The 20,405-nt window shown below is 50.1% G+C and overlaps 2 protein-coding genes across 2 annotated transcripts; both read right to left on the bottom strand.

Annotated features, from left to right (window-relative positions):
• Positions 1-5,810: 5,810 nt before the first annotated feature.
• LOC128945272 (translation initiation factor IF-2-like) lies at positions 5,811-10,686 on the bottom strand. Its single transcript, XM_054288992.1, has 4 exons — positions 10,614-10,686; positions 8,184-8,277; positions 7,484-7,770; positions 5,811-6,367 (listed from the first exon to the last, which is right to left on the bottom strand). Exons 2-4 carry the CDS (start codon positions 8,186-8,188, stop codon positions 6,258-6,260), a joined length of 402 nt encoding a protein of 133 aa, XP_054144967.1. The 5' UTR covers positions 8,189-8,277; positions 10,614-10,686; the 3' UTR covers positions 5,811-6,257.
• Positions 10,687-17,742: 7,056 nt separating this feature from the next.
• Positions 17,743-20,024, bottom strand: SPINK4 (serine peptidase inhibitor Kazal type 4). The gene is made up of 4 exons (XM_054289881.1): positions 19,958-20,024; positions 18,930-18,964; positions 18,510-18,622; positions 17,743-17,797 (listed from the first exon to the last, which is right to left on the bottom strand). The coding sequence occupies exons 1-4, from the start codon at positions 20,022-20,024 to the stop codon at positions 17,743-17,745; spliced, it is 270 nt and encodes an 89-aa protein (XP_054145856.1).
• Between the last annotated feature and the right edge of the window lie 381 nt (positions 20,025-20,405).

Below are 20,405 nucleotides of genomic sequence, written 5' to 3'. Positions count from 1 at the left end.
GTCAGCAGGGCTGCTGTACACTCTGGCTGAAAATGGCTGAGGGGAGGAGGCAGGGATATTGACTGTGGACTGTGTGCACAGGAGAGCTTACTGAGTGCACTGCTATCCCTTCTCTGATACCAGGGAGCTAAGATTCATCAGCCATCAAAGAATTTGGAAAGCTGTTGTCTGGATATGAGCTATGCAAAGACATCCTAATTGATTAAGGAACAGCTTTGCACCTTTTTTGTTCAGTGTCAATGCCAGAGCTCCTTGTCCGATCGCTGAGACACAGCTTGCTTGGTGCATGAACCACTCTGAGTCAATTATCCCTGTGGCTGGCTCTTGCAAGGACACCATCTGCATCTCATGTTGACCTCTTCCACTTGGGAAAAGGTGCTCATGAATCCAGGTTGTCAGCTTCTGGGGTTAACAAACATTGTCCGAGGCCTTGTATCACTTCTGCAGCCGTATGTTTGTACACATAGCCTGTCTTCACGCTCACTGGACTGCTGGTCTAGAACTGGCCAATTAAATAGTGACTCCCTAGCCACTCTTCCTGTGTTCTCAGGTTTGTGGCTGCAAGAATAGAGGGGGAGCAAGACTTACAGAGTATCAGCATGGCGATGTCTGCAACGGGCAGACCATGATGTTCTCAGAGGTTTCCTTCCCTTCATCAGGGGGTGCATACTGATGGCGATGATTTCTTCCTTCTCCACCTTTGGGTACACTTGAGTTTATTGCTGTACATGTATTCTTTTTCAGTAGTTCTCAAATTGTTTCGGTGGTTTGGGGTTTTTTTGTTTTGTTGTTTTTTGTACTTCTTGTTTTCTCAAAAATTGCCTTTACTTGAATAAAATGTGCTTGCATTTCTGCAGCAATGAGTAACTGACCACTGCAATAGACTTGGACCCTGATGTTGCCCTGGAGTTACAGACAGATCAGGCCACACAGAATAAATGCCTAAGTGAGAAGTGCCACTCTGTCATGGTGTGAGAGGCCATGCCTGGGTATTATTGTTGATGTTGGTGGCTTTTTCATGGAGGAAGCAGAGGATGATTCAGAGTTTTGACCTTTATGCAGGAAATATTTGTTTAAAAAAAATTGTTTTCCTTCTTGGGTAATTTCTTTTGCATTTTGTTTCCATGGAGGTTTTCTCCACCATTCCCTTCTGGAGAAAAGGCAAAAGAAAAGTTCTCTTGCAGCGACCAGGGAAAATGGTTTCATGCCTTCCCACTTAAGTGGATATAAGATATAGTACCTCTCTGCCACAACAGGAACAGAACTTGAATCCAGGAAGACCTTGGGGAGACCTCATAGCACTTTCCACTATGTAAAGGAGGCCTACAGGAAAACTGGAGAGGAACTTTTGACAAGAGCCATGTGCTGGGACAAAGGACAATGACTAAAGTGAAGAAAAATATACCTCATCTAAGTGGATTTAGATCAGGTATTTGGAAGAAATTCCTGTGAAGGTGGTGAGGCACAGGCACAGGTTGCCCAGAGAAGCTGTGGATGCTCCATCCCTGGACGTGCTCCAAGCCAGGCTGGACGGGTCTGTGAGCAATCCGGGGGGAGAAGGGATGCCCTCTGAGGTCCTTTCGGACGCCAGCTCTGCGGTGCTGCCGCTAGAGCGCACTGCCGGCCGCGCCGGGCGCTCGGAGCGGGGCGGGCGCCGCGGGCAGCGCGGATCGGCCGGGCCGGGCCCTGCGCACAGAGCGGTGCCCAGCCCCCGAGGCACACACGAGAACTGGCCCTTCAGCCCGCCGTCCGAGCCTGAGCAAGCGGCCGTGCCCGCGGGCATGTGGTTAATACTGCGCCCAAGGTCCATTTTAGCGCTTTCGTGGGCTCCCAGGGAGGGGTCCGTAGCGGAGAGAGTTGATAAAAGCATCATTATAAGGGCTGCACAGCACAGATCACACTATTTTCCACGCAAGCTATATCCTGGTTTCTTCATGTTTTTTGTGTCCTGTCAGTGAAAACCTCAGGCTGTCTGAGGGAGACAGTCACAGCTCATGCTCTGCATGCCAAGTCCCTCTGGATACACTGAATTTCAGGCTTGGACAAGTGGCCATTCCCCCTGCCTTATGTGAGCCCACAGCAGGAATACTGGATCCAGTGCAAGAAAGTCATTCTTTTACTGAAGCTCAGCCGAGGACATCAAGGCAGGGAGCAGGACACAGGAGATAGGATGAAGGAATCAGGATTGTTCTCAGGGAGAGCAGGTGAGCATGGGGTCTAACTTGCAGTCTGAAAGAGGGTTACAGAGAAGATGGAGCTGGGATCTTCTCTGAAGGGTACTAAGACAGAGAAAGAGACACGGAGCTAAAGCTGTGCTGAGAGAAAGCCTGGTGGGATATAAAGGAAAAACATTCTTTCCTTGAAAGTGGGGCAGCCCTGGAATGAGGACAAGAGGGGGATCATCTCATGTCTTGGAGAAGGTCAGCACTTGACTAGAGAAAGCCCAAAGCAGTCTAGTCAGACTTAGCCATGCTCTGAGTAGGGGCTGGATTTAAGATCTCCAGGTGTCTCTCCTCACTTAACTTTTTGTACAGTTACATGATTTCCTGGCAGAACAGGAGAGTCAGGCCAGGTGGTGGAGCACTGATGAGCCTGGCTGGACACACAGCTCCGGTCTGTGGCGGCCCTGGCAGCATTATAAAAGTATTTAAATAGTGAACACAGGATGGGAAGGAGCAGAGCTAACAAGCCCTGAGCAGGAAGTGGTGGCCAGAGAGGGAGTGAGTATTTGCTCTCTCCAGGATTTACTGCTTAAAGTCAATATTAGTGAATTAATTAGCAAATTTTTCTTATCATGTAAGAGCAGGCACTTATGGGGTGGAATGGCTTTCACTGACTTGTGGCGGCTTCTGGCTCTAAGTTGCTTGCCAACTTCTTTCTGCTAAGGCTTAGCTACGACTTCTCCTAAGGACAGGAAGATCTTTCTGGTTCAAAACATCACCCATGAGCAACAGCCTGCCACAGATCACCCCTGACTTTCAGCAAATGTGGGGGGCTCCATATAGGAAGAGTAATTTGAGCAGTGGAAAGCCAGGATGCACAAACCAAACTTCCCTTATCCCACAGAGCTGGAAGCATATTTCCTGAAAGGATACTGAAAGGTAATCAGCATGTACAGAGGAGAGTCTGGTTCTCCAGGATATGATGTTAGGTTTCCTCTCCTTAGCACTTGTGTCATGGCTGTCAGCACTCAGGATGGCCTCCCGTGCTCTGCAGGAGGGGGATCAGGACCTGCAGCCCTGAGAAAAGCTCACAGGAGCGTGTTCAGTGCAGCCCAGTTGACTTTAACCAATGTCCTGCTGAATCTCACTAGTGAGGAGAAACTACAGTGCTCGTGTCCACCGTGTTCCACAACACACCTTCGTCTGTGTGCCACAAGGAGCAGGTCAGAGCATCCTGGAGGAGCCTCAGGCAGCCCTGCCAGTTTACAGCACAGCAAGGATCACTGTGTCAGGCACTTACCTGGCTCCCTGTGCTGGCCCCATAGCTCAGAGGCTATTTCCTTGCACCCATATCATTCTCTTTGCCAGTAAGGAGGCTGCAGTCAGTTAAAGGTCTCTGCCCTCCCCCCTTCATGATTTCCCCTTCATGTCAGACCCAGACCATAGCTGTCATCCAGTTTTCACCAAGAGCATGAAAATTTACTTTACTAGACTCTCTGCCAAGGCCCTGGGTAAAGACATCTGTCTTGGACTAGGAAGGAGGGAAGAGAGGGAGAAGGTGACTTGTTGCACCTGCAAAACAGCAGCCTCCCTGTCCCAGATACAGCTGTCCTTGCCAGCCTGTCCCCAGCTCCATTCAGGCAGCAGAGCCTACCTCAGGGGTACACATGGACCACCTCGACTCCAGCCTCACGCCTGAACCCCGTCTGTACAAGCAAGAGCTCTGTTATCTGTCCTCTCAACAGAGAAAGAACCAATGCATGGCCAGTGAAAGTGTTGATTAGGAGGGCTTTATCTTTCTCTTGTTCAGTTTGTGATAAGATTTTTCTTGTTTGCAAAGGCACACCTTTTTTACTGTCTGCCAAAGAAGACAAAGTAAGAGCAGCTCTAAGAGAGAGTATGCAATACCTGGGATGACTCCAGGACTTCCTAGCCACCAAAGGCATCTCCACAGGGATGAACAGAGGTGCTTGCTCTGGTTCCTGCACATTTCTGCTCTCAGGGTGCTCTCCCAGCCCTCCCAGTGCAAGGGTAAGCACTGCTGCCCACATGTGTTTCAAGAGTGAATGTTGTCCCATGTTCATGGACACCTCACTCTGCCAGGTCTTCACCACCTCCTACAGCTCCACTTCACAATGGAGAAGGTGGAATGTGGTTGTGCTGTGCCCTCCTTGATTGATGTAAGCTGTAAGATGAGTCTAAAACCCGCTAGAAGTTTCTTCTCCTCAAAATCTAAAGGGCTTTGGAAGCCAGGAAAATCTAAATGTCTGCAGATGTAGAGTGGGCAGCATGGCTGATTCCTGCTCCCTGTCAGCACTGCAGAGGGTTAGAGAGCAGGGAAGGGCACCGGAGAGCAGGGAAGGGCCACGGGGTCTCTGCCATGGCACATGTGGGGCTCCAGCAGGTGGAAGGGTCTCCTGGCCTGCCTGGCAGCAGCCACTGCCCAGCCTTTCTGCAGCACGGTGTGGGCACCACACTTGCAGGAGTGCCCCAGCACAAGTGTTGTGATGTTGCTCATCCACAACATGACCTCCAGCCTCTGGCTCCACTTCAGGCCAGTGCAGCCTCAGCTGCCTTCCCCTAGTGCCTTGGTTTAAGAGCAAACCTCACAGACAGAAGTTCCTTCCATGCTGCAGGGCTTCCACAAAGCCCTCTTGTTGTACCTTAGATATTTGGGGTTGTGGGTGAGGTTTCAGTAGTTCATGGCAGAAGCTGAGAGATCTTGTTCAGCTGCCACTGGTATCAGTGGCTCAAGGGGAGAGCAAAACCTCGAGTTAGCGGATATGCCTATGGAGAACAAAACAGTGTCAGGATATCTGACAAGGGAAACCCATCCCTCCAGGAGCTGCCCTGGAGGGGGGAAAGGAGCTGGATTTGCTTTGGTATGGTGCTGCTGAATGCTTTCTGCTTTGACACCCACCAGGTGCTTTAGAGCTTCTGGCAGTGTAACTGTGGAGGTCAGAACTTCAGCACAGGGAGGCTGTGGAAGAGCTGGCAAGCACTTGCTCCTCATGTGATATCCCTGGCACCAAAGCAGGGATGGGACGTCAAGGGTGTCCATCGTGTCACTGGAGACTCTTACACAAGCGGTGACACAGAGCCTGGAGGGCTCTGGGACAGCAGCAGCAATGTGTCCAGAGCCATAAGAGAATCCCCCAAATCAGGGATGCCTGCAGGGTCTGGCCAGCCTTGTGCTCTGGGAGACAGGCCCTTGGGAAGTCAGACAATGGCAATATGACCTCCCCTCCTCCTCAAGAGGAGAAGGATCCCTTGTGTCAGGATATTACAGGAATGTAAGAGAGCCTCTTCCCTTGCTGTGCACAGGAACAAGGATCGCAAGACCCAAAACAAGGGCAGAGACACAGGGCACCCCATTACCCCTGGCTTCAGGAGAAATCCTGCGTGAAACTGGGGAGACAGGGAGACAATGACTGTGCAGAGTGTCTCTTGTCTTTGTCCCAAATGGCATTTTCCTGACAAAAGTGTATAATTCAGCCAAGTTCCAGCCCAATGCACTCAGCTGTTTTCAACCTCTTTTGTTTGTCTTACAAGGCAGAGTGAAGCTGCCCAGAAATTAAAACCAAAAAATATATCCAGCTTTAGGAAAGCAAGATGTTTATTGCAGATGAAAACAGGCTATGAGAAAAACTTTCAGACTAAAAATAATAGCACAAAAGGTGGTGGGGTTTGTGGGGTGCAGTAAAAAGCCCAAGCTGGGCTTCTCCAGCCAGCTAAAATCACAGTGAGTGTTAGCTTTGCAATGCCACTCACATTTATGCAAATAAGAAATTACTTTCAGAAACACATGTGGATGCTGGACTGTACGACTGAAGTGTAGTGTGGCAGAGCACTGTGAAGCCTTCCATGGGCCCAAGCAAAACAGCCTGTTTGCAGAGAGAGCAGGAGGCTCATAAGCCACGGGCAACTCCCTAGGGGCTGCCTCTCTAGCCTGGAAGAAGCATAGAAAGCAGAGTGACAAGGAGAGCATGGGCTTTATGGTTCCCAAGAAAGCAGCTGCTCAAAATGACTGTGCCATACTTATCAAGTTTGTAAGGTGAGAGTAAAAATAAAAAATATCCCCAAACAATCAGAAAGTTAATACAGAATATGCGGAATGTATTCGTTATCCTGGTGGTCATTTTCCAGAGGAGTATTGAACTCTTCTAGTATATCTGCTTCTGCTGGTTTCAGCACATCCTCTTCACCTGTAAGGCATGTAAGAGTCAGATCATTTTGTACTGGGGGGCTCCCCTGTTACCCCCCTGTCCCATGTTAAAGCCTCCCTGGCCAGTCTCCTGCAATTGCCCGGAGAAGGCGTTAGGTGGATTGCCTGCTTTCCAAGGGCACTCCCAGTTGTGGAGGGGAGTTGGAGAAGGTAAGGCACTGGTAGGTTCAAGGCCAGAGGCAATAACCACAACCCTGATGGTTGCCCGTTTCAAGACCTCAGGGCTGGAGGCTGGACACCCACCCCAGAGCCCAGGATGCAGAATAGCTGCTTTCCATGGCATGATGGCACCGCATGCCTTGCATCAATAGGCCTTTTCTTCCCTCCTGCAGACACATTGCTGGAAATACCATAGTTGAGGGTCAGAGGATTGTCACCTCCTCTGAAGCAGAACCTTAGTTTTCCTGCTTTTGAAGCAACCTGCATGCTTGACCCAATGACTGCTAAAGTGAATGTACTCTACTCTTCCCATGACAGATCTGGGAGCAAATCCTGCTGCAGTAGCTGTAAATGGATTTTCTGAGCCCAAACACCAGTCTGCCATTCTGACCAGCTTGGTGCCGTCCATGCCTCAGTCCTGGCAGGTTTCAAAGGTGTAGTTGCCTGCAGGCTCCCACTCTTTGTCCCAGTGCCCACTTTGCTCTCCCACCATCCCAGTGTCATCCCTGAAACTGGATGGACTGTGGACAGAGCATGTCTTGACTTTGGCTCCCCCAACCAGCTCTGACCACAAAAAACCTCATCTTCTCTCCACAGAGAGAAGAAATACATCCCTCTGTGCTATTGTGGCTCTTGGCAGAGCCACAGAAGTGTTCTTAGGACAAGGAGTTAGAAAGAACCAGGTCCACAACCCCATCCCAATGACTGACTAGCTTGTCATCACTCCTCTGGGCTCGAAGAGAGCTGTCTGTCCCCGCAGTCCCACCATCCCCCCACCCTTTCTCAGCTACCCCAGTTTGGTGGGGTAGGACCCATGCTCTGGAGATGCGGCAGGGTTGTTGTTGATAAGGCGGGCACCCTTGGCTGACAGTCCTCAGGCGGCAGTGCTGCACTGCCCCCCGGCCAGCACGGGGCCAGCACCTCTGCGGCAACTCACCAGCAGGGTCCGAGCTCCTGTCTGCCAGCTCCCCTTCCACTGCCACCGCCGGCAGCCCACCGACCATGTTCTGGATGGGCAGCACGGGTGGCTGCTGTTGAAAGCCTGCTTCAGGCAGCGCTGGCTCCGAGGGCTCTGGCTCCGGGGGCACTGGCTCAGCCGTCTCCTCTGGGTCGGGCTGGGGCTCCACTGCTGGCTCTGACTCCAGGACAGCCTTGACCACTGTCTGACTGCCCCGTCCTCTTTTGGCTCTTCTGGCTCTCCTTTGCTGTTCGTTCTTATAGTCTCTGCCAGGGGATTTCACAGGAATGAATAGAACAAAGGACTTTCCCTTCTGCCCTAAGGCAGTTTGCTGGGTCCCCTGTTGTGATTGTGACCCAGCTCATCCTGCAGAAGCTGCAATTGTTCAGCCCCCCTCCCGAGCCCTGCACAGCAGCCTTCTGCAGCTGCACCAGTGGGCAGGAGCTTGGGCAACAAATTCTTCCTCAGCCTCACATTATGATTGAGGTTTGCTTGCTATCCCTCACCCATCTCTCCCTCCAGTGCCTGTGCAGACCTTGAGCAGCTACTGGCTGCCGGTCACCTTTCCTCACTGAGGACTGATGGCTCTGTCCTTGGGTGAAGATCGAGAGACTGGGCCATGTCTGGGCTCAGATTAAGTGCACCACAAAAGCACTATGACAGAAAAAGCAAGATTTACCTCATAACCCACTGAGCTGAATCTTTCTCCAGGGCTTCTGCTTTTCTTTTCCTGAGCAATTCCCGGTCTCTCAAGCGACGGGTTATGATGACATCTACGAGGATAAAGCGAGTGCCAACGTGACGCTCTGATCCCTCCCTGCCTGGCACTAGAGCACTGATGCAAGAGGCCATGGCTTTTTTTTTGTCCCAAAGGCATCTTAATATGAAACTCCTTGAGCACTGTACTTCCAGCACAGCCTCAGTGGGGAGGATTTGATGACACCGCACCCATAACTCCCAGGCTCCTAGCCTGACAATTACTGTAGATTTCCAGGTACAATTCCTTGGGGTGACCCATGTCCAACCTACTCCCATACTGTAGGGACCTGGGGCGTGGTGTCTTTGATCAGGCATCAGTACAGACTGTAAGATAATTCTTCATGTTTTCTCCATTGTTACACTTTTCCCCAGACAGCTGGAACTGGCCACCACAGAAATTAATATGTTTATCTAAAACCCTAGAAGAAAGCCTTGACCCACAGAACAGACAATCCTTCAAAACAGGAGCAGCTCTGTGGGGGCAAGGATGAGCCAGAGGGCACAGCCTTACCCACACAGATGCTCACGTGCATTGGGCTGAGACCTCGTGGGGAGATGGTGATGCAACCAGAGACCAAGACAGGGCTAGCACACCCTGCTGGGGCTGAGAAAACTGGTCCCAAACACCACAGAAACAGCCCCAAGCTGGTCTGCAGCTGTGAGGAAGACCATGGCAGGGCCTAAGAAAGACTAATTGATTTGAGAAAGCTCCAATGCTGGCTTTATTATTTGGGCAGGATGTGCAGGTTGCATACAGCCAGTAGCAGAGAGAAGCACTCCCCAGATCCCAGATCACCACACCTTCCTTGGCCAAGGTAAGCAGTGTCCATTTCACTGGTTGCAAAGGGCTCCAAATGGCTTCCTGAGGCAAAGACCAGCCTAAAAAATGGTCTGAACTTCACTTCTCCATGTCTTTTTGTCCTAAAAGACAGCAATCCCTGATGATTTCTAGTGTAGACTCTAAGCTGTGGTAGTAAAAACTTGTCTCCAATCAAGCAGCATGCTACCCAATTCCAGGAGACACAGGGAGCAACACTACTGCCCTGAGGCCTTGAGGGAGAGGGAATTCTTCCCAAAGGTACACTGAAGAGATCACAAAAGAAATGATTATCATAGTTTCAACAAAGCCCACACAAGTGGAAAAGCAAGACTATGACCTGCTCCTTCCAGATGTAATCGGATCCAGCTCCTTTAACAAAAGCCTTGGCTCACACTAAAGTAGTGAAATCAGTGAAAAATTGTCATTTTGTCATTCTCTTGATCAGATGGTAAAATTGTCAAGGTGAGAAAGACTTCTGAGGCTGAGCTGGGATTACAGGTCTTTTATTAAATTCCAGGTATTTATTAAAAGCCAGTAAAACTGGCATTGCATTGTCCTGTCCTGTAGTCCAGGACAGGACAATGCAAAACTGACAGCAGGAGCCAGTCTCTGCCCAAAGTAGGTTTTTACACAAGACACGTCTGATAATTAATAATAATCTTACAGAAATTTATCTTGGAGAGTATTTATGTTGGTCTATGCTTCGATGTCCTCGCCAAAGCAGAGTCAGCTTTAAAATGACATCTGACTGCCCAGAACACTGTCCAGGGAAGCTGAGAATAACTCCAAGACAAGTGGGAGGTTGTTCCCTGATACGAGGCAGTAACAGAGACAGTAGGGCTCAGTCAGCAGGAGATGACTCTGCCATCCACTTAGAAAAAGGCAGTAAACTCCCTGGGAAGATGAGGTTACAAGCTGCAGTAGCAGGATCTGCACAGGGCCTCGGTTCAGCTACTGAAGTACATAATCCCTTGCACATCCCATCTGCAGCCAAGGTAATTTTATTTTCCTTTCAAAATGTCTTGTGAGCTATAAAAGCAATTTTAGCTGCTTGCAGTCCGTCTCCTTCACAGTCCATTCTAAGAAAACATCCCTAATTCACTTCTAACTGGTCCAAGAAAGCACTGCCACAACAGCTCCAAAGCTGTCACCTGCCAGCACTAAGCAGGGGAGACCACAGTAAAACATATGCAACCTGATGAAAAAATATTTATTAGAGGGCACAAAGAAACAGAAATTAAATGAAAAGAGAAAATAAAATCAAGCTATAAAAACAATGAGGCAGTACTGCCAGTCTGCAAAGAGACAATCTACTGATGCTCTCTGAAGGACTTTAGTTGAAAAGCCTTTATATGTGCTTTGGGATCTGGAACATAACATGTAAAAAGACACGGATTCACAGTTAAATGTGCATCCTCTACCGCCAAGCATAGACTAATAATTATTAGTTCCTTTCTGAGAAACACTTGGTAACAAAAATCATGCTCTCCTCTCTCCAAAAACTCAAGTTAGGAATGTTGTCATCATTACCTGGCACAGCATACTCCTCACAGGCTGCAGAGGGTGGCAGGGAAGAGTCCGAAGAAGCATGGTCTTTGCCTAAACTCTCCATTGCTCTTTGTAGTTTTAATTAGAAAGCAGCTTAGTTCCCTGGAAACAGCATCTGGAGATACTGGTGCAGCATAATGAGAGCTTGAAAAAAAATGCAGACTGCCCGCCCCAAACCTCTTATCTGGCCAGGCCACTAGGAGGGTAATAATATTCTCCTTATCAGAGTGGAAAGGTGTGTGAGTCTCTGTCCAGGATCTACTGTGTGGATTGCAAAATATGTTAGTGCTTTTATACTGCAAATTATTCCACTTCAGATAGGAAGTTTACTGCTGCTGAACTGTGACTCAAAAGCTCTCCTTTGTAGTGGACATGGCAGGGCAGGATGTGGCTGCCTCAGTGCTGCTTTCCTGAGTGAGATGCAGGGATCTGTTGTTAGTCCTTAAGGACCCCTTGAGAAATGGGATACATGCTGTCTGAAGGTGCTTGCATAGGATGCTTGCAGTGCTGGTAGGAAGGCACATCCTCCAGCTCCCCTCACAGCAGGACTGGCAGCTTCACAAGGTCAGGATGGCTGTGTTGCCATATTCTTTGGAATCCCCTAAGGATGGACACTGTCACAGTCATGTTACCTGCCCAAGAGCTGCACCAGCTTCCTGGGATCCAGACAGAATAATAAATCCATGCCAGCCTGGCTGTGCATGTTGAGGACTTCCTAATGATTGTTTGGTCCAGTCCCTGGTGGATCAGGACTATGAACAAAGCACTTCACTGATGAAGCAAGATGGCAATGGGCAGTCCCAGTAAAACCAGTGGGAAGACCCAGCTGTTCCCTTGCCCCCACAGGATGATTTCCTTAAGTGGCTGTTCTTAGCTGCTGGTAGCCCCTTGCTGCCCCAGTCCTGCCTGGCCTGCAGGCTCCTGCAAGGTCATCTGCAGGGCCAGCATCCCTGCAAAGGGGAGGCTGCTGCCTGGTACAATGGCTTCAATGCTGAGAACCTGTTCCTTGCTCTGTGGGAATGGCCAGGCCCCTAGATCAGTGCATGTGAGATGAGGAGGTTATCTTGGCCTCTCCTGAAAACTGCCTTCATAGTTTCTTATGCCAGGATAGCACAGAAAAGCTCAAGCTTATATTGTGTGTCACAACTCTGATGGAGCGGAGGTACCTCTTTAGCCAGTTTCTAGTGCACTCAGCTGCTATCAGCACTTTTTTTCCATGAGACACTCAACCACTTACACACTGGTTAGGTGCTTGTGCCCCTAACCCCTTCCCTCCCTGCCCACCATATATTCAGAAGTGGTTCAAAGGTTGGTAAAGGACTCTATAGCGTGTCTACCCCCAGGTCCTCTGCGACCCAGCTACCTTTCAAGGCAGGGATGATCCTACCTCCTCAAGCAGCCTGAGGACTTGCCCTGAGTAAAGCAGCTCCTCAGGGATGAGCAGATCTGGCTGCCTCCAATCTTTGCCAGCCTTTTTTATTTTTAGTGTACATCCTGTACTCTCAGCAGGATCTCTCTCTAGGTCCCTAGAAGCTCCAGAGCTTGAAACTTCATGCATATAGATTTCTTAAGATCTAACCTTGGAGGTCCGTGGCCATCTCTGCTGCCATTCTTCTTATCCCCTGAGTTACCACTTGACTCTAGGGCTTGTGCCCTGTGTCCACTGCAGATTACACGGTACCTCCAGAGAGGTGGGGTAGGTCTAACAGCCCCAAAAGGAGCAACAGGGTGGTGGCAGCAGAGGAGATATGGGAAGGCTCTGATATGGGAGGGTGGGCCAGGAGCATGGATGGCATAAAGAGATGTGAGGCTACCAAGTCATTCACAGAATAGTTTCTTGTAGCTCAGTCACAAATGAAGACAAGGTGTGCCAAGCTGGTGAGGGTGTCCATGTTCCAGCACTGTCTGAAGATGCAAAGCACTAGAGACACCCTGGTCATGCAGACATCTGGGAACTGTACCCTGGCAGGATACTTCACTGTGCAAAGGCATTGCTTTTGGAGAGGCAAACATATCAGGCCTTGAGCACTGTTTCTGTTTTTGTGTCCCTCATTACAAAAAAGACATTATTATTACAGAACTACACAATGTGCTAAGCTGGAAAGGACACAGCAGGATCATTGAGTACAACTCTTGTTCCTGCTCAGAACACCACAAAATCACACCATGTGCCTGACAGCATTGTCCAAATGCTTCTTGAACTCTGACACACTTGGTGCTGTGACCACTTCCTTGGGGAGCCCGTTTCAGTGCCCAACCACCCTCAGGGTGAAGAACCTTTTCCTGATATCCAGCCTAAACCTCCCCTGACTCAGCTTCAGGCAATTCCATCAGATCCTGGCCACAAGAGTGAAGAGGTCAGTGCCTGCTGCTCCTCTTCCCCTCACACAGAAGGTGTAACTGCAGTGAGGTCTCCCCTCAGTCTCCTCCAGGCTGAACAGACCAAGTGACCTCAGCCACTCCTCATATGGCTTCACCTCAAGGCCTTTCACCATCTTTGTTGCCCTCCTTTGAAACTTTCTAAGAGCTCAATGTCTTTCTTATACCCAAAACTGCACCAAGAACTGCCCAGCAATGGAGGTGAGGCTGCCCCAGAGCAGAGCAGGACAGTCCCCTCCCTTGCCTGGCTGTGATGCTGCGCCTGATGCACCCCTGGCATCGGGTGGCCCTCCTGGCTGCCAGGGCACTGCTGACTCACGTTCAACTTGCCACTGACCTGGTCCTTTTCTGCAGAGCTGCTCTCTAGCCTCTCATTCCCCAGTCTATACACATATCCAGGGCTGCCCCATCCTAGGTAGAGAAACTGAAGTGCTTGGAGCATGTTCAAAGAAGAGCAAAGAAGCTGGCAAAGAGTCTAGGAAACAAGTCCTCTGAGGAGTGACTGAGGGAGTGAGGGTGTTGAGCTTGAAGAAAAGGAACCTGAGGGGACACTTCATTGTTCTCTACAGCTTCCTGATAGGAGATTGTAGATTGTTGGAGTCCATCTCTTCTCCCACGTAACAAGCAATAGGATGAGAGGAAATTACCTCAAATTGCTCTGGGGTAGGTTTAGGTTGGATGTCAGGCTGCCCAGGGCAGTGATGGAGTCACTGTTCCTGGAGGTATTTGAAAGATGTGTAGGTATGGTGCTTAGGGACATGGTTTCCTGCAGGACATGGCAGTTAATGGTCAAATTCCATGGTCTTAAATGATTCTATGACTCTATATTCTGGGCTGTCTGCAGGTGGTGTGAAGCATGCAAGGAAGGGTGGATATCCCTGTGTGTCTCAGTGCTCCACAGGAGCTGGGCGCATGCTCAGGCTGTGGCTAACTCAGCTTCTCACACCAACCATCTACGTGGTCACCCCAAAGCCTGGTGAGGGCTGATAAGTGACTCTTGACTCAGCAAAACTTTGCCATAAGGCACTGCAGAGCCAGTACTGTGACTGTTCCTCCATTTTGTCTCTCCATTTTTTGAAGGGAGCATTTGTGAAAGAAAGAGTCACTGTGCCCCAAGGCTCTTCAGAGGTGTTTAATGGAATAGTTGGACTTCAAAATCTTACAGAGCTGGCACTTGCATCTCTCAGGAGGGAAATCTCTAGAAGACACTTGTCCCTCGAGTGTAAATTGCTTTAAATGCCAAGGGAGCAATTTCCGTATCTCACAGAAAACTTTGGTAATGGTTAGCAATGAGGAAATTACAGGCTCCATCACCTACTTTCAAGTTGTTTGTGCTCTGAAGTAGAGGGGCTGAAATGTGGCCAAAGCTGCACTCCCTTTGCTGCAGAGATATTTGTGCAAGTGGGTTGCATTTTATGGCCAGTCTTGGCTACATGAACTGCTGCAGTAGACACTTTACAGTGTGCCAAGTGCTGCTTCCCTCCCCTTTCTCTCCACATTTCAGTTCAGCTAGCCCTCGGCCATTTTCACTGATGTGTCCAGCCTCCTCAGTTCCTGAGGCCCTCCCTGGAAGACATCAGCTGAGTGTTCAGCAACCTGAGCATCTCCAGTGTCACAGACTCCTCAAATGCCATTGGAGCTGCTCAGTAGGGGAACATCACCACCCTTGGGGGCATCTCACCATGCCACCACACAGCTTTCAGCACACAAATGTCCTGGGAAAGTTTTGTCCAAGGGACTCCTGGGCTGGATCCTGCCATTGGCTGGACTGCTTTCACTGTAGACACCACACCAGGCTTTGGATCTATGTGTAAGTCAAAGGTCTTCGTGAGCCTCAAGGATATCTGTTCCCCCTATCTGGCAAGGCTACTGCAAAGGACTGTCCAGAGACCTACATAGCCCTCCCTGCAGTCACGGATGCAGCCCTGATCAACACGGGCAGCTGGGTGAGCTGTGCTGCTGCCACTCTTACAGGGTGTCAGGGCACTTCTTCCAGTTTTGTCTCACAGGACAATGACAGAGAAGCAACTTTGCAGGCTTGTCCTTCACTCCCTGACTTGAGGAAACTTGCCTGTTTGCAACACACTGCTCTGGGAGCACTGTGTGCTACTCATTGCTCTGTGTGACAAACTGTGGTGCCTGTGAAAGAAGATAATCCCTTTTTTTCCCTGCCTTGACTGAAGCATGAGAAGATGAAAAACAGACAGATAAATTGAATGGGAAAAGCGTATGCAAAAGTGCAAATTCATATGCACACTCTCTGGCACAGCTCAGGACATTGCTGGCATCTTGCTGCCCACCAGCTGCCTCCTGAGTCTCACCTGACCTTGGCAGGCAAAGATCTGTTGGGCTTTAGAGTCAGGCTCTCTGCACCAGGCTGGTTTTGCACAGGCCCTGAGGTCTGTGGCAGTGTTCAATCACTGCCTTCCCCTTTCCCTTGGTCTGCCACTTGCTTTTGAGCCATGTGAAATAAACAGCCAAATCCACAGCCCCCTGGGGAGGACAAGTACCTCTGAATTTGCTGTGTGTAGAGTCAACACTGACCCCATCCTGTGGCTGCCCATGTTCTGACCTTGCAGGTCTGGCCTATTAGTCTGTACTTTAGTTCTGCAATTTCTGAATAAACACTCCACTTTGTGCTGGAGGCATGTGGTTTCCCTCTTCGGAAGAGCTTCTGGATGGTCTGTGTTATTTTTTCCTAGGCTCTGCACATAAATAGTCGTGGCTCTCAGGGCATACACAGCACACACGCTCTTGGGCTGCAGCCACTCTGCGGGTGCAGCTCAAGCCATGGCACGGAGCTGAGACCCTGGTGAACACTTACCCACCCCAGGGGAGAATGAGCCCCAGTTATGCTAAGCTGGGCATAACCTTCCCTCAGCCCTGGCAGAAAACTGGCATAGAGCTGCCCAAATAAATCCTGCCTGTGGCTGAGTTGGCAGCAGCAGGAGCAGAAAACCTCAGGACAGAAGTGAGCGATAGATTTGTGCTGCTCACTGTGGATGTGTTTTGGCCCTACCAAAGCCTTTCCCTAGGGTGCAGAGGGGACAGACAGCAAGATCTGCAGAGAAGAATTGGCAACACAGAGAGGACTACACAGCCAGGCCACCTCTTCCATGTTATTTGGGGACTGGAAGGGGACAAACAGCCTTGCAGAGTCTTGGGACAAATGAACAGGTAATAGCAGCAGCCATGGACACGTGTTCCCTCCTCTGCAGAAATAGAAAGGATTCAGGAAAGGAAAACAGGGAAAATCAAAGCTCTGGACAACCCTGAACAATTAGTGAGGCTAGGACTTTCAGCCTGGGAGAGAACTTTCTAAGGAGAATAAAGATTTTGATGAGAGCAGCTGCCTCTGGGACAGAAAATAGTGGATACCATCCATCTGACTGAGCATAGCTAGTTTATGCTCCTCAATACTATTTCCAGCTGCAGCATTAAATCTGAGAGCAATGGCTTTGTTGTGCATTGTGGTGCTTTGGGTGTCCCACCTGGTGGCTCCAGCAAGGTGCAGAACTGGGTCAGAGGGTGAATTCCAGCTGACCAAGCACAATAGTCATAGTAGACACTGGCACATCTCCCAGACTCCGAGGATGGCCACTGACTTTGGGGAGCTCACTTTACCACAGGGTAGACCTCAGACTCTTATTAGATGCCTGCAAATGAGAACTGTATGGGATACTAGTATAGCAGCAAGTCAGAGCAACAAGACCTCCTGTGGGTGAGCGCCGACCTGTGCTTGGAAGGTTTCAACTCACCCTGAAGCACTCTTCAAAGCTGGTCAAAAATCTCAGCTGGTAATTCTGTACAAACACAACATCTTGTGTGGGACTGAAATGACCTCAGGAGGCAAGCCCTGCATCAGCCCTCTGATCTCTGCCACTGTGAGCAAAGGGGGCCCTTGCCTGCCCAAGTTGTATGGCCTTGTTGCAGGTGTTGTGTGTGCCCATGTGCTAGAAGTGGGAGACGAAAGAGCAGAGGAGGCCCCAACGCCTGCTGATTCACATTGACACTATTACCTTGGTGGGACTGAGCCCTGCCACAATCTCAAAGATGATAGCTCTGACACCAGGAGCCACCTGCAATTGAAAATTCTTCAGTTTGGTGTTTTTCTCAAGTGCTGGAGCAGACATCTGGGATCCCTGGTGTTCACCATCTCCGCTCAGTCTCTTTCCATGCTCCCATGCATTATCTGAGCTGAATGCTCTATGAAAGGCCTTAGATAAAAAGCAGAATAACATCTAATATGAGAAGTGCAGATGTTGCTATTTTCAATTTACATCAGCTCTGGAACCAGTGAAACAGTTTACTAGGGAGGCATGGAGTCATCTTCTCCCATGCCAGAGAAACTTTATTTTCCCTTCACTAAATTGACTCCTACAGAGAAAACACTGTGCTTGTTCAGCATCTTCTTCATCAGGACAGGTGCATTTCTTGCTACTCCCCCATGGCCTTTCTTGCAGGAGTGTGGGTGAGATAATACTCTGTGCAGAGCATCCCAGTTTGTTATGTGGATTTGAAATTATTGTTTTGACTGTGCACTTTTGGTAGCTCTTGGTGGGAACTGGCTTATGCTGTTTTCCTCCAGCCATGCATAAAAAAGGTGCTATTGAAATAAGATTGTGCATGTCATTTTATTATTCACCATAGCTAGCTTAAGTGTGCAATTCGCACAGAGCACACAGGATCAATTAATCACCTGTTTTTAGGCTCAGAAAAGTTATCAGAAAGCTCAGGTATCTTGACACTGCCCATCTTTCAAAATCTGGATGTCTTGCCTGGTTTTCCTAGAGTAATATAGGAAAAAAGAGTAAGAGATCAAAATAAAACACCATTCCATGAGTCATACTTTGGCTGCATTCCATCAAATGGAATGGAGCTGACTATTACAAAATTGACCTACTCATTTTCCTGTCTAAAGAGCTGAGGTGACTGCAACATCCTGGCTCATGGATGTGCCCTCCCAGGGCCTGTGGTACTGGTGCTGCATCTGCAGCTTGACCTACTCACAGCAGGGCTGTCCCTAGCATGAGGTTGTCGTGGCCATGGCTCTATCTGAGCACCAATCACCATCCCCAAGAATGGAGACCCCCCTCGCACCCCTGTAGTGCGCCACCAATTGGACCTGGTGCCTGTGTCAAATTTTCACCCTCTTGGGGCTGCTGTTTGTGGCTGTTGTCTCCTGTTGTATTGCCTGCACCAAGACAACTGAGGCTCCATCCCATCTGTGACTGTAGGCTGCTGCTGGATCCCCCCAACCATCCCCTTCCTCAGCCTGGCTGGGTACAGCTCCTCTGCTCTTCCTTGCACCTTCGCTTGACGAGCTGGCCAACCCTCTCCTCCTGCGGCCCAGCACACGGTTTGTTATTTGCCATGCAAGTGCAGCCTGCCATGGCTTTTCCCAGGCTCTGGGGAGCCTGAATGGCTGTACTTCACAAGCACCTAGTTTCAGGCAGCCAAAATTAGACCCAGGAGGTCCCTGCCAAGGCATGAGCTTACATTTTTTCCACACAGAGCTGGCATTCATTGGCATAGGTATTGCCATCGGTCCCACAGATGGGCAAGTACAGGAGGGGGCAGGCCTGCAGGTGACCCAGGTTTTCACACACCGGCTGGAAAGGAGAAACCACAGCACACATTTCAGTGCCAGCAGCACCCATTTCTTCACCCCAGAACACTCAGGCAGGACCAAGTGCCACTGGCAAACTGGTTCCCTCTGTCAGAGTAGTGCGTGCCTGCAGAGGAGCAGCGGCTGCTGAATCCCTCAGTGGGACTCGTGGCCTGGGCTTTGGTGTGGGTTTGGTGCTGGAACACCAGTTGCCATGAAGCTAGGGATGATCTCTGGGAACAGTCTTTCTCCCAGGCACATCAAGCATGCCCAGCTCAAGCCATGAACAAAGGAAACCAGAAGCCTCTTACCCTTCTCAGGCCAGCCCCTTCATTCAGCTCTGCCCCTGAAAGAGAGCAGAGACCCATGAGTGTGCCATTACCCATGCCTGATGGCAGAAGCACCAGAGATTAACAGAGGATCACATCCCAACCAAAGGGAAGGCAGTGTTGTGCAGAGCCCATTCAGGACTGAATCAGCTCTGTGGGTTTCATGAGGGGGAATCACTTTGCTGCTGCATGCCACTCCCACCCCCCCCCCCCCCCCCCCCCCCCCCCCGACAGCAGCACAGTACACTGCCTCCATCCACAGCTGAGCTGGCTGGGACAAAGCTGTGAATGGCTGTTCTCACCCCCTAAACCCTCTCCCCACAGCCCTCTCTCCCAGTTTCTGGGTGAGAAGCTCCAAGGAGCATCCAACACAGCTCAGGAAATGGGAAACCATGCAATGCAGCATGTGGCATGGGGTATCCTCAGAGGGATGAGGCTTGGTGATATTGAACAGCTGGACAACTGCCGCCTCTAGGGAGAGCAGCATTTGGTGGGTTCCTTTTTGGTGGGCAAACAGAGCAGTAGCAACAGTTCACAGCCCACCTGTGCAGTGCACAAATGTCCTGGGAGCATGAAGGCTCACACACAGGCAGCTCCAGCACCAGAACTACCTGCACGTAGGTAGCAATGGCTTCCCAGTGCCTATAAACAGGTGCTTCCCTCGTAAATATGCTGAGCACATACTGTTCTTGCAGAGCCTTGCCAGTTTGCATGAAGGCAGGAACTGCAGCAGCTGTGGACTCTCCCAGATCGCTCCCAAGTGAAATACATTTGATGAACCAGCCTGTAACCCTTGACACAAACTGCTAAAAAGGAAGGCACGGCATATTTGCTCCAATCCCTCTTCCTCACAATGCTGCCACTGTTTGTTTGCCCTAATCTCACCTCCTCTCCAAACCAGAATTTCTGGGTCTTTCTGCCCTATCATGCATTCCCGTCCGTCCCATTATCCATCTGTCATTCCCACCCCACGGCCCATGAGCCAGCCTCCAGCAGCAGAGCAGATTTACCTCCAGCAGCGACCAGAGTCGCCATTGCTGCCACCAGCAGCAGCAGCAGCAGCTCTCTCCCAGACATGGTCAGTTCGGGCAGGACCTGCTCACGCACCTCGCTCTGCTCGAGGCTGCCTTTATAGAGGAGGGCACAGCCTTATCTCAGGAACACTGGGAAAAGCACTGTTTCATTCCTGCTGGGAGCAGCTGGACTGTACACCCTAAGGGATCACTTAGGCACTCTCACACATAAGATAAGCTTTCCCCTGAAGCTTTCTACTCGTCAGCTTCAGGTGGCAGGATTGGAGGCTGCTTTACAATCCCTTTTTACTGTAGTCAGGTGCTGTGGTTTGACACTGGCCCAACACCAGGCAGCCACAGAAATCACTCACTCACCCTTCCCTGCTGCAGCCAGAGGAGAGAAAAATTTCATGAAGGCTTCATGAGTTGAAATAAGGACGGCAGA

This window comes from Melozone crissalis, unplaced genomic scaffold (genome assembly GCF_028551555.1).
Source record: "Melozone crissalis strain CALT ecotype California unplaced genomic scaffold, PUWL_Pcris_2 ptg000005l_1, whole genome shotgun sequence".
In the NCBI taxonomy this organism is placed as follows: domain Eukaryota; kingdom Metazoa; phylum Chordata; class Aves; order Passeriformes; family Passerellidae; genus Melozone; species Melozone crissalis.
The sequence above is the reverse complement of the archived record's forward strand: the minus strand, read 5'-3'. Positions and strand labels throughout refer to the sequence as shown.